This window comes from Salminus brasiliensis, chromosome 22 (assembly GCF_030463535.1).
Source record: "Salminus brasiliensis chromosome 22, fSalBra1.hap2, whole genome shotgun sequence".
NCBI classification, from domain to species: domain Eukaryota; kingdom Metazoa; phylum Chordata; class Actinopteri; order Characiformes; family Bryconidae; genus Salminus; species Salminus brasiliensis.
Genome location: NC_132899.1, coordinates 16,533,436 through 16,552,056, shown reverse-complemented (window position 1 = coordinate 16,552,056; position 18,621 = coordinate 16,533,436). Strand labels below are relative to the sequence as shown.

The window sequence follows — 18,621 nt, the reverse complement described above, 5'->3', positions numbered from 1 at the left end:
TATTAAATATACTGTTAATAATTAAAATATAAGTCAAGAAGCAATGGACATCACCAAATGCTGAGTTTACTTTCCTTGCAATACTTCACAGCCCCCCCAGTTGCTGCTTGTTTGTGGGTGAGGTGTCTGACTCACAACTTAGATTTCAGAACATTTCAATACTTTGCCTTAAGAACCTCTTGGATTGCTTTCGTTGTATGTTTTGGGTCATTCTCCATCTGCACCTTGAAGCATTTGACTGAATTTAAGCAGAAAGTATATCTCTATAAACTGCAGAATTCACCCTCCTACTTCTATCAGCAGTCTCATCCTCAATATACACCAGTGGCCAAACTCCACTGGCAGCAATAGATGCCCATGTCATAACAGTGCCTCCACCATGAACTCTTCTTTTTATTTTCCATAATCAAGTTAATTCTGGTTTCGTCTATCCAAAGAATCTTGTTCCTGAACTGTGCAGATGTTTTTTTGAATGTTGTCTAGCAGTCTAATCTGATTAAGTCTGTAAAATTAAAGCTGAACGTCAACACTCCAATCACATCTTAATTGCTTTAATGTGGTAGCCTACAGAGGCAATGGTACAACAAATCTGCCGATACCCAAAATGCTTATGGAGCAGAATGTAAGATAAATGCATCATAAGTTGGCCTCCAATCAGCTCCTTGTTGCTATACAGGTTATTGTTGTTCACAGACTCTCTACAATTGGTCTAAATTCATAATTTTTATCTGGGACAGACAACATAAATTTACTCTAACTTAACAACTGCTGTTAATAGGACAGCAAAGACAAAACACAGTCTGCTGGCTCTGAACTCAGACATAGACTCAAGCCGTGTGGCAAAAACTCAGGTGCTGGCAAACCTTAACTGTACTTTCACTGCAGCCAGGTATTTCCAGACACAATTATATTAGACCTTATGTAACTCCTGCGCTTGCATCCTGCTTTCCAGGAATGGAGCTAAACATAAGGACGAGTAGAAAGATTATGGATTTATTTAAGGCACACTAAAGTTCTCTGGCCTAATTAGGCCCAGCCCAGTACTGCTCATCTTTTAGCCATTCTTGTGGACTGCGGTGATTTACCATGAGAAGACACGCAGGCGTTCCTTACAGCTTCTATAAATAATTCATTGTGCAGCATCGAGGACAGTCATGTTCACATTAGAAATCAAATGGGCACAGCAGCTGCTGTGTACTTCTCAAGTACAAGATATGTGTTATGAGTAAAGGTCTGGAATCACATTCCTCATCCAAGCATTCAATCAAACATCTGAATGCTGTAATAATGCATATTTCTAGTCTAACTTTTAAATTTAATCTCAGAATAGCGGTAAGGATTCTTCATACCATTAAGAATATGTCTCTGGCAAGCAAAATCTTAATTATCTCTGTCTTTCATGGAAAGACGAATAGATCAAGTAAGCCTTAAAAATTTGAGGTTAATTTAGTTTGAGGTAAATGCAAATGTCAAAAACACTTCCCACAGACAGGCTATGGTCAAGTTCCTAGTAGTAAACTGACATCATGTGACTGAAGCCCTGGTGCTAGCTCTGAGCTCCAGTAGAAATAAGACTGACCCCTTGGCCTAATTCAATTCATGGGATACGTTCCAGAGGATGCAACAAGTCATATGATGTGTTTTATACAACTGTAGGTTGTTAGGAGCTACAAACATGAAGCTTACTGTAGTATAAACCTTTGTGTTTGGACTTTTAGATGTCAGATCTAGCACAATTCTCTTCTTTCGCTTGATCTAAAAAAGAACCAGCACCAGTTGTGTGCTGGTTGATGATGGTGGAACTGCTTATGCTAAACTACAATCCAATAGAGGGTTTCATCAAGGGTTCTTTAGTAAAGTTAATGGTTTCATAGAGAACCAGGACATAACAAATAACCATTTGAATACATACATGGGTTTTTTACCCAATTATCTGGTTCTCTAGCACCCCCCTTTGATTATTTCCAATGTTTTCTTTTAAAAAGTCAGAAAACATACACTCATACAGGCTAGCATCACATGGGGAGAGGAAGGGCCTTTGAGACCAAGGCCAATTATACTGCAGGACCCCTTGTCATGCATGGCAGTATAGGGAATTGAACCTGCAATTTCCCAATGTCAGGGCCAGCATTTAGATGTCTGTGCCACCCAGGAGCCTTTTAAAACACTTTTTAACATCACTTTTAGTACCATGTAGAGCTCATGTAGAGTTTATATAAAAAACTCAGGGAGTAATGACAAATCCCATCTATCAAGGTTCCTGAGAAATGTAATGCAATTCTGAAGACCTCACTCTGCTTCTGTGATAAAACAGAACTCAAGTTTAAAGCAATATTATGTTTTCTTAACCTCAAAACAGCTTTAGAATGATTTTGATGCTCCACTGACTTGTAACAGTAGGAATGGTGTACTTGTCATTGCCACCCACTGCTACTACACGATGTAACTGAGGTGCAATGGGCACAAGACTGCACACCCCACATCATATTTGTGTACAATCTTGTAATGTTGCTCTACCTCGTCAGTCCACATTCTTCTTTAACTTTTAATGCCAGTTCTGTATCTCTCAGCTTGTCCAGAAATGCATGTATAAAGTGTGTTTGAGGGGGGCTTTAAAGCATGATTTGTATTCTCTACAGTGGCGTAAAAGTGAATTACACTTCCCACTTGTAGCAAAAAATACCAAGTCGTGCATCAGGCTGCTTTAAAAAACTGTGCTTATTGTTCAGTCAGTAAAGAACTATCAGTAATTAGAAGTCATGTAGAACCACAAGGTAGCTCTGTTGTCAGGCTGGGGGAATAGAGGGAATCTGAGAGAACTCTGAGTGCTTTAGAGCACTTAATATGTGTCTAGTAACTGGATCTAAGATCACTACCATCTGAATTCTGAGATTTATAGACTTAGGCCATGTCTATAGTCAGGAACTGGTTCTGCTGTTGTTATAACTGCGTTGGCAAGGGCTGCTGGGATGCCTGCAAAGCAGAGTACACTGTACATTAAAGCAGTCCCTAAAACTTTGATAGATTCGCAAAATGAATTTATGATAACCAGAACATTTTCTGTAAGATGATTTGGCTCTTTGAGTCTCTTGAGTTCTCAGAGGGAAATGAGTGAATGCTCTCTCTGCCTAGCAAGATATAATTTGGAATAAATCTCACATTCTCTCTTAGAAACTAGATGCTCTGCTGGACAAGCATGGAGGACGCTGAGAGTATGATACCAAACCAACCCATTTTTATACACAGCGACTGGCTAATGCTTAATCCTTCTCATGTAAGTCCAGTAGCATAAAAAGGACTCACCCAAATTCCAAATGATGAATGATTTCCAGTCCAACAATAATCGATTAGCAGTTCACAGGTAAAATGATGGGAAAAATCCAAAGTCCAGTTCTTGAGTTAACTGTGCACAGGGCATGAATGTGGTATGTGTGTGAGTGTTCAGCCTGATGAAATTACTCAGGCTGCAAGGAGGGGGAGTGGTGTAGCTTTAAACCTTGTTAAAACTTTAAATTTAAGAGAATTAAACTGCCTGACTCCAAAAGCCCTCCTCTCCTTCTTGTCTTCTTTGATTGAACACAGGAAATAAAAACTGCACCCTCAAATGCACAAGTGGGGTACATCCATTTTCCTTCACCTTGCCACTCACTTATGACCTGAGGAGCACATCAGAGCCATCAGTGTCATTCATAACACTTCGCCCCCTCACTGTCACGCAACCTTGATTAATGTTCCCCACCCTGGATAACCCTCAGACAACACACTTCAGATTTATTTTCAGCTGTAACACTGTATTCTCTAATTCACCCAGCTAATTATGAAGCTCCTCCCGTGCTGCAGCAGGTGAAGCCTCACTCCCATCACAGTCATGCAACCTTGTTTGACACTCCTCCTCCTGGAGAACCCTTAAGACATCACACTTCAGAGTCTGCCCTAATACCATGTACCACGTTCTCTGATACACTATTGCTGTGCTGAGCTGGTGCAGGTGTAGGAACAGATGTTCTTACCTTTGCAGGTGAAGCACTTGATGTGAAAATGCCTGGACTGCACACGCAGCACCTCTCCCTTGCATGGCTCCCCACACTTGTAACACTGGATCACCAGCTTCTCTGGGGGGTGATGGGGTTCCTGAGGATGGGCCACTGTAGAGGAGAGCACAGACAACACGCTTCATCAGCATGAGCCCTCTCATAATGTACAACAGCCTGAAACAGATGTGTTCAAAACCAACACATAGGGTGTCGCATTAAAGATAACAGATTGTTGTGTTGTTTTTAACACAAACTAACGTGTTATCTTATTTAATATAGGCTGTGCTCCTATGTTTAACATATACATTGTACTAATTATGCAGTTTGCATCAGAGATACGTTGCGAAATAAGATGGGTATTTTATATAAAGTATATATAAAGTATGTTGTATTAGCACAAAAATGATATGTTAAAGGGGAATTCCATCCATTTTATGTTGGGAAGTCATGTGACTACACACACAGTAGTATGTTTTTAAGACAACAGTACATCGACACACACAGTAGGGAAAGTATTAACAGAATAAATAAAAAAAATAAAAAACATGGACAGGATTATTATTATTATAAGTTTTAATACATTTTCTAATAATTGCTCAGCCTTATATCAGGTCTTATTATCAATGCCTTTTGACTGTGGACGAATTGTGGAAACATGATTACGATAAGACATGAACACGACGAGAGTACTATAATTTTTTAGAATGCACTTGTAATCTATAGTAAATATATATAAACAAAATGCATTGTGAGTCTAACTAAGCAACAGACAGCGGAACTGTCTGGAGCCGATGACGTTTGCTCTGCAGAAAAAGACGTTTGCTAAGCAAGTGATAGTTATAAGCAACCAGAGAATGTGAATTTCAGATATTTTATTAATAGGAGGCTTTTGCTTTTAAGCATCGACTAGCACAATGATTTTAACAATAACAATAACAATCAGGAAACAATGCTATACTACCCCCTTTAACCTCCACCCACACCCATTCCATCCCATTCCACCCAACCACACAATGCATTTTACTGATTCAGACTTCAGTCAATCTCTGTAATGATATGATAACCCTTGTTTTGATTTCCTGTTAACAGTAAAAATTTTATCATGCTCTGTGTTTTTAAGCGTACATATTCCTATACCTATACCTATTATTTGAATAGCGATTTTAAAAGTGGTCATAATCACATTAAGAATGAAAGAGTGGGTCCACATACAGGCTCTTTATATTTAATGGGTAAAGTAATGAGAAAGTACTTTTCAGAAAGAAAAGTGGTTGAAGACCACTGGGGGTTTGATTCCTGGTTTGGTTCTGCACTACACTAATAAGTCCTTGGGCAAGACTCCTATCATTCCGTTGGCCCACCTCTGTGAGATAACCTTGTCGCTCTGGATAAGAGCATCACCTAAACGACATACATGTAAATGTAATAAATGAAAGGTCCAGGTCATACTTAACATCTGCTTAGATGGATACCTGAGTCTGTTTCGTCGTTATCTAAATCAAATGCTCAGTCAGACTACCAAGGCAGAACACTTTCATACTGAACACCAACGGACAGAACACGAACACCAAGAGCCTCAACCTGCCTGACTTATATAACGCTGAAGTGTTTTTCTACCGGCCAAAGCCCACACCGCGGGTGACGGAACACAGTGTGTAGGTGTGAGTGGAGCATTGTGCTGGAGGTGTGTAGAGTGAACCATAGGGCTTGTTAGCCAAGATGCTCTGTCTATTACAGGCACATGGAGAGGTGCTAACCCCCTCACTCACCCGCCCACTCCCTCACGCACTTCTTTATTGTTCGTAAATCACACTTGCTTGTCACAAATGTCACTCAGTGATTAAACTTCTTACATAAGGGCAGCTAATGTTTAACGGGCTGAGCTTCTTCGCACATGCCAGGTTCCTGTAACTTATAATGCTTACTCATGCATGCATTATCTGTACGTCTTCAAGAACATGCACATTCACCCATGCACATGAATACTCACTAACGGATTGAGCATTGGAGGTGGAACATTTTGATAATTGTATGGCCTGCAGTAGATCAGCTGATAGTGGTGAGCACAGATATGGACACATAATGAAGCAAGTTTTGTTCTACTGTAGCTCAAGTGAAGTTTGTGTGGGAATTTGCAAGGATGGACATTTGACTTAACATTAATGACTAAAAGCTTGCTAGTTAGCAAGTCAAGAGCTAGACAGTTAGCAGCATAAAAAGCACCACAGTTCTTATTCCATACCTTAAGCTCAACCCTTTAACACTCCAAGGCTTTTTACACACTAAGGCGTATTATTCAGAAATTGGCTACTCTCTAGTAATAGAAGTTTGTAAAAACACGTTTGCCCCGCCAGCGGGCCGTAAGCTTTTTATGGGGTTAAAGGGCAAGTCCACTGATTATTCAAAATGACTGTTTAATTCAGTTGTTGAGAGAAAGTCATTCAGTCATTCGGTTTTGTGTGTTGAACAAATGTAAACAGTAAACGTACAGAAACGTACTGCCTGAACTGTGTTTACAGAAGCGGTGATAGGCCACAATGTCTACAAAACAAATCCTGACTCTTCCAGCACTCTTGTTACTAAATGCAATCCTCACGAATCCTCACAGCAATGCTCCAAAATCTAATAGAAACCAGTTACTCTTTTTATAATACCACAGATTACGGAAAAACAATAAATTAGCAGGTGTCCCAATCCTTTTACCATATAATTTATTTCCAGTCCTTTTTTTAGTGGTAGGATGTGTTTTGCACACTGATTTTGGCACCTTTAGGCACTCTATATGAGCTCTGCTGGTGTTCTGTACTGAGCGCTTTGGTTCATATTCAATAAAAAATAGAAATTCAAAGGAGCGTAAACGGATGGGAGCATTTGTTTCTGTGCTGACCAATCACAGTGGCACAGTTCTGAAATGGCAGAACTGTTATTGATTGCAGTTCTCATGGATTAAAATCATCATATTCAAATACGCTTTTATTAGGTTAAGCCTGGTTTTGCAAGAAGAGCCTAATTGGGTAGTTAATAGTCATAAATAAACTTTCTGCCACATTAACATACAGCATCTTGCTAACAATGCTGACTGACAGTTGTAGCTTAGTACCATTAAGATGCACAGCCTCAAAGCAGCTTTTGAAAAGTAGTGTAAACTCCCCAGACCACGTGCAGTGCAGCATTCTTTCCACCCTTTCTTTCCATGTAGGCATTTTTAATATTTGGTGGAATTCCTCTATAAGCCAGTAAAAACATTTTTTCACAATTATTCAAGGTTACGAACATTACCCAGAATTGTCTGCATTATAAAAGTTTGATTAATTAGCTACAAAGCACTTTGAAGCCTAACCAAGGGCAAGCGTGGTCCTATGGAAAAGTCTTCTCTATGGTCTTTTAAAAAGTGTCCATGTAACATAGGTACAATGCCTATATTAGCCACGAGGTAAATACAGCAAAGGACTGTCACAAGCACCCTTTTTTGTTCTCCTTCCTAAACCAAGATGCAACCAGATCACCACTGTCAAGGTCATTAGGCCTTTAGATGCCAAAATGGTGCCTCCTCACACGTCCAGACCCAGCAGCTGCAGAAAACTGATCAGGCTTCTCAGGATGAAGCTAATGCAGGAGGATAAAACTCTCAGCCTTTCACTAGTGCTCTTCATCAGCATGCCCTGATTCACTCTCTCAAGTCTCTCGTCCTCCCTCTTCTTTCTCACATCTCCACCCCTTCTCTTGATCTTTCCTTTACTATCAGTCTTCTTGTCTCTTAATCACACTCCAAGCAGGCCCAAGTCATCCCTGAAGAATATTTATTCTCTGTCTCGCTCCCTCTCTCTCTCTCTCTCTCTCTCTCTCTCTCTGTTAGAGTTGATGCATGCCTCTCTAATCTAATTGCTGACCACTTGAAGGGTCTGTTAGATTAGTCAAGGAAAGAATGTGTCATTTTGAGAGCACACTCCTACCACCATTCTCTGCTCCTTATCGGCTGGGGAGGTTACTCGAGGCCTCTATCTCAGAGCCTCTCCGCTAACCAAACAACTGGCGGGCGTTTTACGAGCTCCGTCATCCGTTCCCACGACTGGCAGTTCTCTCGCACGGCTCGCAAAACACACCGGCTGAGTTAATTAAGCTGCTCTCGGAGGCTCTGGCTGAGACATGCGGTCTCAGGAATGCTTCTCCTGCAGAGCAAGCGGAAGTGCAGGATTTCTCTCAGACCACCTATCACTGCTGGAGAGAGCTGTTGCCATGACGACCAGTTAACGGCACGGCAACAACGCGGCACGAGAGAACTCATATAAAGTAACGCAAAAATGAGGCTGCGGTATCTGTCAGGCCTGCCCTGAAGAACTGGCAGATGAATTAGTGCTGCTTGTTGTACTACTGCAGAAGAACGAGAAGGCTCGAGAGATGGAGGTAGTAATAAAAAGGGAGACCTATGATAAAAATCAAAGTGATCTCCCGTCTTCCCTCAACAGTTGCTGAGTACCCATGATTTTGAGCTTGTGTTAAAGAAAGAAAGCATATTAATAATCCTTACTGTGATTTAAAATAATTTTGGGTTCATGAGCTACAAGTAAAATACCAGAGGAACATTCAGTCTGCAAATCTCACACTGAAAGTGTTGTGGAGGTTTTGCAAAATATTGTGACTCAGTTCTTTAAGCAGATCAGCACTTGCAGAAGTAGCACAGAGCTTCATCCACTCCTGCAAATCAACATACTTAAGGATTTCCTTAAGTAGTGCCATCCATACTGAGCCTGAAGCCCAGATGGGAAGCACAGACAGCAAAGCTGGCCATGTGCAGAAAAGTGTGGTAGAAAGGTGTAGAATGAGTCAACAAACCCAGGAGATCCACAACAGAGGCAAACAGGACTGACATGATAGGAGTGATATAGGACAGGACTGAGGCCAGTTATTAGCAGTTTAACACGTCATTAAACATAAAACAGCACTCACACAGAACACATACCATTCATTTAACCTATGGCAGAGGATCCCAATATAATATCATGACACTTGACAAGACATTTGTCATGATACAGAACACATAATATAAAGCTCACTGTGATGTGATTTTTCTTCATAACAATATTGGCTAACATTTTAACGTATATAACATGTTATCATATATTATCATGTGACATCGACCCTACATGCATTTACACACTGTAGTCAAATGTGTCTCCGGTTAGTCAGACTAAAATCTGACCACTGTGTGGGGCAGAATATGCAATTTCACTCACTGAGTGGCAATTATTCCTGGTGTTTTGGCTTTACTGGGAGGGGTTTTGGTTGTTGAATGTATCTTGGAGAGATGAATGAGTCTACACTCCTACAACACGTGGCTCGAATGTGTTTTGGAACACTTCCTGAAGGGGGCTGAGTGATCGGATTTGTATCTGGTTCAAATGAGTCTTGGGTGTGTTTACACTTGCATTTTTATGTAGCTTGGGATTAAGTAAAGTGTTACTTAACGTTGCATGTCATCCCTAGCCTTGGAGTGCTCGAGATATGCATACCTTTCTCTGCTCTAACAAACCTAATCCAACTAATCAGCTAATTAAAAAGCTCCTCCTGAGCTGAAGTGGATTGTTAGAGAAGGGCAGGGGCTCTCTGGACTGGGAATCTTGGTTCTGTAAAAGTCATGACATCAAACATTATAGTACCTGTCATGGCAATTGCTGGTAATGGTAACAAGACACTGTTATATTCAGATACAATGTGTCATGACAGGATATGACATGTTCATGGCATGGTAATGGTAATGCTGTGTAGCAGGGTTTATTACAATAAACTTTTTCTTCTGAGCATTCTTTAAAAGCACTTACCAACACACACATGTACACACACACACACAAGGATGAATAAGAAGAGTCTTAGGCAGCATTTAAGCATGGTGCATCACTTGAGCATGGTGGTTGTGCAGTGATGAGTCACTATAGGAGCCAATTTCTAGCACAGAAATAGCAGAGAAAAAGTACACCTATCTATTTCCACACTGTCCCCATCTGATCAAACACAGTTAACCTTTAGCAGGTCTTTGTAGTGCATCTGCTGTCTAAGCCATGGCTAATCCTCTTCTACCCTCCCCCCCACACACACACCATCATTTAGGTTTTCATATTGATCATTTCACCCTTTCCCCCTTCAGAATTGTGCTAGACCAGCACTTGTCTGGGGAAAGGCCCAGGGTTAGTTCACCTCTGACCTTCACATTTACTGAAATGCTGACTTCCTAATTTCAGTCTACATGAACCAACACACTCAAACATCAACCTAGCTTCTTTCAACCAACTAAGACTGGACAGAAAGAGTATTCTTTTTACAGTTAGGGGAACACACACACACATTAAAAAAGTATGCTGCATAGCTAAAAACTGCATTAGCCATCACATAGCTTCAGTTTTGTCTGAACTTCTGTCCATTTATACAGATAGAGAGAACATGTTTTAAATCATAGTGGTGAGAACAGTCAACTGGATTTAATGCCATCTCCCCCAACTAGACGCAGGGCAGTCCTTTGAAATCCTCTTGGCAAAATGTGAAAACAGTAAGCTGTGCACATTCTGCAGTACCGGTGCACTGGTAATCAGAGGCCAGGCTTGGAGTCAAGAACCACGACAGGCAAGCATACACATATCAGTCACACAGGATAACGCACAGCGCGGGCCACAAAGGAACTTCTTCAAATGGGCACAGTAACTGTTAGTCTTTTTCCTGTGGGCTCAAAATGATATTCGGCTCGCTGTTCCAGATGGGAGTGGATATTTGTGTAATGACAGACAAGTCACTGAGTAAATCTCATTAGAGAGCATGGCAACCGGCCTGCCCTTTTTGTAAAATGCCACTAAGAGCATTAAGACATGCTGACCCCACAGCACGGAGAACAGGAGTCATCTCAGTATTCCAATAAACAGCAGCAGAGCCAGAGCAGCACACGACAGCAGGGGGCAGGCATCCCTTTAGTTTTTCTTTAGTTTTAGTCCATTTTCAGAATGGTTAAAATGTCTGTTTACATATTTATTACGTTGTGTGTTGTGCAATGGATTACATTTACACTCAATTTACATTTTGTTCATATCTTTCCATACAACAACAACTGCAGGCAATAATGTTTCCTCAAATTCAAATCACAGCAAAAGACTATCTCTTTCACTTATGAGAGTTTATCCACTTATTACAATGAGCTAGAAGTGAGAAACACTAATACTACTTCATAGTAAATTACCCCATATACTGCTGTCATCTTCAGTAAAAACTAACTTGTTAGGGTTGAAACACCGGCATTGCCCCCTTTAAACCAACTCCCTTCTGATTTCCTCTATGCTTTCCTCCCTAGTTGCAGCAACAGCAGCACACCTTTGACCCACAGCATTAACCGCAAGCATGTGACCTGTTGTGCAGCATGTACTAACACACCCTTTCTCAATCCTCTGCACTTCTTATTTTAGTGTTATCACTGCTCCCAACCAACCTTCTTAAACTCATCAGCTAATTAACAAGCCTTTCCTGAGATGAACAGGCCGTGTCAGAACAGGGAAGCTAAACGCTAAATATGGAAAACCAACACCGTGGTATTCCAGGACCGAGGCCGAGGACCACTGGAGATTATCAGAGCTATGTGCTTTTGTTGAGAGCCCGATTGTCCTCCCATTCTGATAACAAAAAGCGCTTGTCAGTTTGTGTTGACCAGAGTCTGGAAGCTTCTACACAGTGTGTGAGGCTCCACTACTAAGTCAGGCTGCTCTGTCACATGCACAGAACTGATGGATAAGCCTTTGCATTTGGCACTGAAGGCCTGGGATGCCACTTGGCCACCAATGACTATCCTAAGGGCTGCTGACCGAAGCTCTTCTTATATTATTACAGACACTGCTTGGAATGTTTAATGAAGATTGAAAAGGCCGAAACAAAGAAGTCATAGACAACACATTCAACACATGCTCTCCGTACCTTTTATGCAAGGTGTAAATACTATTGTGTGAGCCTTATATGTATACCATATGCAAAATATTAACTTTTATGTGATTCACAGTATTATTGTGAATTAGACTTGCACAATATATTGGCTGTTAATTGTAAATATAGGGTAAACATAGGGTGCGGATAAGAAAGTCTTGTACTGATGCCATACAATCACAGCCCTATGTGGAAGTACTTTTTAATGTGAACTTGCTAATATATATACTATATTACTATACTTGATATTATATATACTATGATATATATTTGGAAATTGCTAAGACACTAAATTAAATCAATATTGGCCAGCGCTGCCAATGTATAACAATACATGATGCAGCAATAAGCATCAATCTTTATTTATTTATTTATTTATTTATATTAATTATTTTAACAGCAGGGAACCATCAGGGCCTCCTAAGCCTTAGTGGTAACACAGAGCTTCACCCTTTAAAAATAAATATATATATATATATATAATCAGACAATATGATCCTAATTGTATGTACACTGTAAGATACCAGTAACACACATAAATACACAGTCATATCAGAACATTATACCGACCTAATAATAATAATAACCACCTATGGCTCGCTTGACACTAGCAAGACATTGTGACATGGACTGTATTAGGTGACAGAAGGTATTATACAGGTTAAATGCTCCACAGTGGCACGTTGACTGTTCTGTACCACTCACCGGAGTCATTCCCCTCTGGCATCAATGGCCTGTGGGGCACCACTGTTATGCCACTGGGAGGCACTCAATGTTCGAGTAGTCCATTCTTGGTACACCTTTACTACGCAGGCTCTAGAACATCGCACAAAGTTAGCGGTTTCTGAGATGCTACTACCTTCCCCCACTGTCACAGTCATATCAGAATATTATGACCATCCCTAGTTTGGAATGAACTCAGCCCAGGATGTCACAGATGCCACGTGACAGGGTTTGCTGCATGTTTAAAAAAGCAAGCACACCAGTCAGTTGCAGCAGAGTACAAAACTACTGTCATGGACAAAGGACGTGATTTGACTGATGTCCAGAAGGGTATGACAATAGCTCTATGAGAGGTGCTCTAACCATGTTCTAGACAGTTGATAGAAATAGAAATTTGTAATGGCAACTCCGGGCAACTCTGGGCAAACTCTTTTAGAAGCTTTAAAGGTCTGTTTTTAAATACAGAACACCCAAATAGTTTATGTGCATTGCTGGTATCTTAGTACTAACATACTTTAAGAAACCTAAAGGGTGTTTGGAAGAAATTAGCGTTTTGGGGTTTTTCTTTTCTTATTTTTTCCCTTGACATTCATGTCCGAAAGCCTGGGTCTAATAGTTACAATTTACCAGTGTGTAATGTAAACATCCTAACCAAACATACTGTATTTTCATCTTTTTTCTTACGGAACACGGTATAATCTGAACAAATCTGTATTTTGTTCAGAATATTGCAGGTATGCAATAAAATGTCGCAAAGTCTCATGTAGCACGTAACACAGCAGTGTAATTGGAATGATGGCGTTGTGCCTGTTGGCACATATATGCTTGTGCTTTGTGTGTATATATATAAATAAATGTATATGTATGTGACTGCAGACATGTGTCAGGAAATATGAACAGTTTGTATGCATGTGTGTGTGTGTGTGTGTGCATGTGGAGAAGGGGGTATCTTGCAGGTGTGATTAACGTAAACGGTATAGGTTTTTTGGGTTATGATTCACACAGGCTACGGCCTCAGCAGCGGACCACTCTTCGCCGCCTGGTTGCCATGGATACAGTGGTGGGCTAAATACGTTACTGAGTCTATTCTCTCTCTCACTCTCTCTCTGTCTCTCTCCCTCTCTTTCTCTCTCCCTGCACAGATCATTTAAGCGCATTTTTCCCCGAATCATGATCTACTTTCCAAAACACATGCGCAGCATTCCCTCAGCATCCCCTCGACATCTTCCCTGCCTCCGCTGTCTAAGTTATGGTAGGATAAGCTGGTGAACAGCATGCCTCTTTCTGAATGAAATCTTGAACATTCTGTCCTACACAGCGAGTCAGTGTGCGCTGCCCGCATTCTGTAAATAATTCAAAAGCTTTTCAATCCTTAAATAGCCTTACACAATATCTTTGCTGGAAAACTGTAAACTGGACCTCCTCCTAAACAGGGGCTGTGCTTCAAAAATAAGCAGAAAGCTTCGCTATGTTAGGTTCCTCTACTTGTAAATGACAGTGCTGCCAGATTCAGGTGTTGTGGGAGAAGGTGAGGTGTTGAGAGGTGTTGTGGAGACGGAAGTGGGCCGGCAAAACCCCCACAGCTGTTTCTGTTCCGATCACCAGAGCAGTTTCACGCATCAGAGATCTGTGAGATTTCAGACAGGGCTTCTACTGTGCACCACACTCACGTACACACACACACACACACACACACACACACAAGCTTAAATATAAATACAGGGCCGGCACAATGCATGCAAGTGTAATACTATTTTTCCTGGTCAGGTCTTCTCAGCTGAGACTTTAGCGACTAATCATAGACACACACACACACACAACACTACTGATATTAACTGTCATAATGCTAGCCACAGGTTACAACGACCAATACAATAACTACATTTAAAAAATCTCGTTTTAAGATCTATATATACGCAGAATTAACAATCCCACCCACATCTATACACACACACACACACACACACATTTTCCACAGAGAGGAAGTATCTTCTCTACATTCACACATACAAACACACAGGCTGGCCTGGTTTTCTGTCCCTAAAGCCCCCGCTGTCTCTGGTCGCCCACCCCGTTGGTGTGAAGCACCATGCCGGCTACCTTTCTCCTTCACCATGACCATTGGCTCCTGCTGCTCACACTGCTGCTGCTGCTGCTGCTGGGGCTGGAGAGAGAAGAAAACTGCTGCTGCTCTACTGCCTTCACTGAGTCTTCACCCGTCCAGAGAGAGAGAGAGCAGGGAGAGAGAGAGAGAGAGCAGAGAGAGGGAGCAGAGAGAGGGAGGGAGAGAGACACGGAGAGAGGGTGGCAGAGAGAGAGAGGGAGAGAGAGAGAGAAGGATAGAAACCAGCTAAGAAGAAGAGAAGAAGGAGAGAAGGAAATGAAGGGGAAGGTAGAACAGATAGATTGCTGCTCCTCTCAAACTAAGCAGTCAACCGGCTCTGTGGAGCTGCACGCTTAGCCTCCGTTTCTCAAGCCTTCCCTGTTTCTCCCAATGTGTGTGCGTGCGCGTGTGTGTGCGTGTCTTTGTGGACTCTGCCCTCGCTGTGCTGAAATAACCAGGTTGCAGCTGCTGTGTGTGACAAATGCAGATTCCATAGCCATAATCCCTCCCAGTCAGAGACACCACCTTAAAATTCTTCAAAAAGACAGAGAGGGGAGGGCTGTGCACATGTGACTCCTTTTAATACTCGCTACTACGCTCTCTCTCTCTCTCTCTCTCTCTCTCTCTCTCTCTCTCTCTCTCTCTTTTTACTCTGTCTGACTGCTTGTCAGTCTGTCTCTCTGTCTCAGTTGTTCTGTCTTTCTCCTTCATTGTTCAGGACAAGAGCTTGTTTGCTGTGGTTACCTCAGATAGTAAGTTAGCAAGTTCTGACTTGGGGTGTGTCCCAAATTGCAATTGCGCACTATGTACTAATACTATAAGGCATATACACTACACTAAACTTAATAGCGTAAAAGAGTGTGACAAGTAAACAAAGTATTAACATACACTCAGTCACTTACGCTTAAGCATAGATACAGATACGGTCAGAGCCTTTTGTCCGTTCTCTGCCTTCATTTAGTCTGTCTTTAAGCACATTTCAAGCTTACGGATACAGGCGGAACGGAGTAGCACCATTGGAAATTGTGGGGGCAAAGTAACCAATAGTTCACTCGAAACACAATGGACGCTGCGTAGAAGAAACTCCAGCCGTTTTTACACCACTGACGCTTTTGTGAAAGCCATTGTGTCGCTATGCTAATATACATGAATCTCTCGCCAGCATAGCTGGTGTGCATACTTCGTTGTCCACCAGACTTGACCAGACATGAGTATCTGCTCAAGAGAGTCCTGTGTTATTGGCAATGCTTCTCTACAAGGACTAGACAAGCTGTGTGTGTGTCAGCAATGGGTGCAACATGGGGTGTCCACAAACATATAGTGTAGTAGTATAAGTGGTCATGGTAAAAGAAGGAAAAACATCTAATTGTAGTCATTTGTAAATAATGTTGGACCATTTCTGTTGGTCCACCTACCATGAAATCTTCACACAATGTGAAGGGCAGTTGGCATTTATAAAACGATGTTAAAAAAACTGTGTGTGCGAGAGAAGTTTCTGAGCCCCTGCCAGGCCTCTCTTGGGCCTATTCTTGCAACATGGTGGTGGATTATAGGATTACGGAGCCAACAATTGAGTTTGGGAGTTGATTGAGGGCCGTTATTTATGTCGGGCCCAGTGTATTGGCGTCTCTGGGGGTGAGCGTGTGCTGAGGGAATGAGGCCACTCTAAGGAATTACCCATCAGCCTCAGCGTGACCAAAACACAACCAAACAAAAGGTGGCTGAGACTCCTGCTTCCCCCCCATGTCTGCCACTGTCTGTGCTGCAGTACACACACACTCTGAGTGAGAGCTAATGCAGAGTGACTGAGGTCTACTTTGAACCAGGCACGTTTGATGGTGTCAGAGGAGATGATGAGCTGCACGCAAGATGAATTTCAAATAGAGGATGAGCGTGTGTGAGCATGTGTGTGTATATGTGTATGGATGGGTGTGTGTCTGAAAACATGGAGGGGGGAGCCATCAGACAGCAGGTGCTGATTTTACACTGCCTTTACACACACAGTTCTACTAGTGTTCTTCACATGTACATTAAGGACACTACTTTGGAGTTCACATACAAATAGGTAAACGTACAGAATCTTGCAACATATATTATATCTCAAGCTCCCTTTAATAGATTAACAGGTTTTGTGATTAGCACTTCTAGATGCTATCAGCTGTACGAGCTTAACATCTGCTTTCAGGAACTTAATGGAGGGGAATGCAATGCTGAATACTTTCAACAATCATTTAGAATCCGACTGAATGAAAAATATGTCAAATATTATGTAGAAAAATGTGCAAAATATCTACAAACATAATTGGCATTGCTGTCCTTTCCAGGAATTACTGCATTTTTGGATAAAAAGTCTCTCTTAGCTTATAAAACTGCACCAAATAGCTCATCGGCAAAACCTAAAACCTGGGCAGTCCCGAGAGGCGCAGTGTGTTGGCCTTATCATATCAAATTGCCAGTTTGATTCTAAGTGAGAGAGTGTCTGTTAGGTAACGTAACCATATTTGCAGTTGGCATTCTCCTTCTAGTATGTTAAGCTGCTTTTACACAGAACACAGAAAATTCACAGCTTTTTGCAGATTTTTGCTGTGCAAAGTCTCAGCGTGGCCAATCAGAGGGCCAGGGGATGTGTCTGGTAGTTCCCTCTATGGAAGAAAGGCTAGTTTTGCATGTTTCTGAACACAAGCCGTGCAACACCAGTCTGAAAATATATTGTGACCCATCAGAAAAGGTTTAGCATGGAAACTGGTGTCAGCCCAAGTTGGTCTTCCAGGTTTGTAGTTACCAGCGTTTACTCAAGCTAAGCAGAGGTAGCCTCTGAAATAGGCGTGCAAGCTAATGTGCTGTTTCCAGCTAACCAGTACACATATGCAGACCCTCGCTACAGAGAGAGCCTCCTACTTTTGTGCCCAACCAGCAAGTGCTGCACATATCGCAAGTAGTGTTGACAACAGCTTACATGGATGTGAGTGGCGAGCGCAGCACATACCATTTCAGGGTGAAAAGCTTTGCGCTGAACAAGGATGTTGCATTAGCACCGTTAGTTGAAAAACAGACAGTGGTGTAAGTGTCTAGGCCCAAACCCAATCATTGTGAGATTGTGATTCAAGATGTCACAGCTATCTGTGGCCAGGAGTCCAGGAAAGTATCACCTCTGGGTGGGTATGATGCCCCTTCCTTTCCACCATTCCCTGGTATGATGTTAACCAATGTGGGCATCTGTAGCTGGCAGAATAGAATTGGCAGTTAGCGTACTCCTCCAGGCTCCATCAGCTGTTCAGTGAGTTTAGCAGCAGTTCATGAGAAGAAACACGTGCTAGCCTTCACCTTCCCAGCACTGGTGGAATCACTGATGGGAGAGACCTAGCTAATGAGTGTGAATTGGAGGGAAAATCTTAATAACTGAAAAAGTTATTTTTAATCAAATATGAACTATAGAAGTCTTCTAACTAAATGTACTGAAGATTTGCCCTTGATGTAAATCAGACAAGTGTATATACCTTGAATTTATATGTTTTTTACAGAATAAGTTATTTCCTAAAACCTAAAGGCCTGAACAGTCTTATCTGGGGTTTCCTTACGGCTTAGGCTGTCAGTCTGGTCCCCGCTAGAGGGGACTACATTATTTCCATCTTGCCAGATAATAAATAATTGATTGAATGAAGATGTAATTAAGGTACTGCATCAGTTCTATTCCACCAGCCAGTTCTAGCATAGCTGATATGTCTGTGTACGAACACACAAGCGCATAGATAGACGTACTGTGTATACAATAAACACTGGACTGTAAAACTATTACGGCAAGCAACTCAG

General features: G+C 41.7%; 1 protein-coding gene across 7 annotated transcripts in view; it reads right to left on the bottom strand.

Moving 5' to 3' along the window:
* Nucleotides 1–15,251, bottom strand: part of ablim1b (actin binding LIM protein 1b) — a 62,340-nt gene extending 47,089 nt beyond the window's left edge. For 2 of the 7 annotated variants that reach the window (XR_011978240.1, XR_011978241.1), the window contains exons 1-2: nucleotides 14,778–15,251; nucleotides 4,011–4,145 (exon numbers count right to left, since the gene is read on the bottom strand). Coding sequence is in view for 1 of the 7 variants with exons in the window: in XM_072667825.1 (XP_072523926.1) it covers nucleotides 4,011–4,145; nucleotides 14,778–14,829 (187 nt within the window). In the remaining 6 variants the exon portion in view is untranslated. The remainder of the gene's footprint in view (nucleotides 1–4,010; nucleotides 4,146–14,777) is intronic. The other 5 variants (XR_011978244.1, XM_072667825.1, XR_011978239.1 and 2 more) reach the window with 4 other exon arrangements.
* Nucleotides 15,252–18,621: the final 3,370 nt, after the last annotated feature.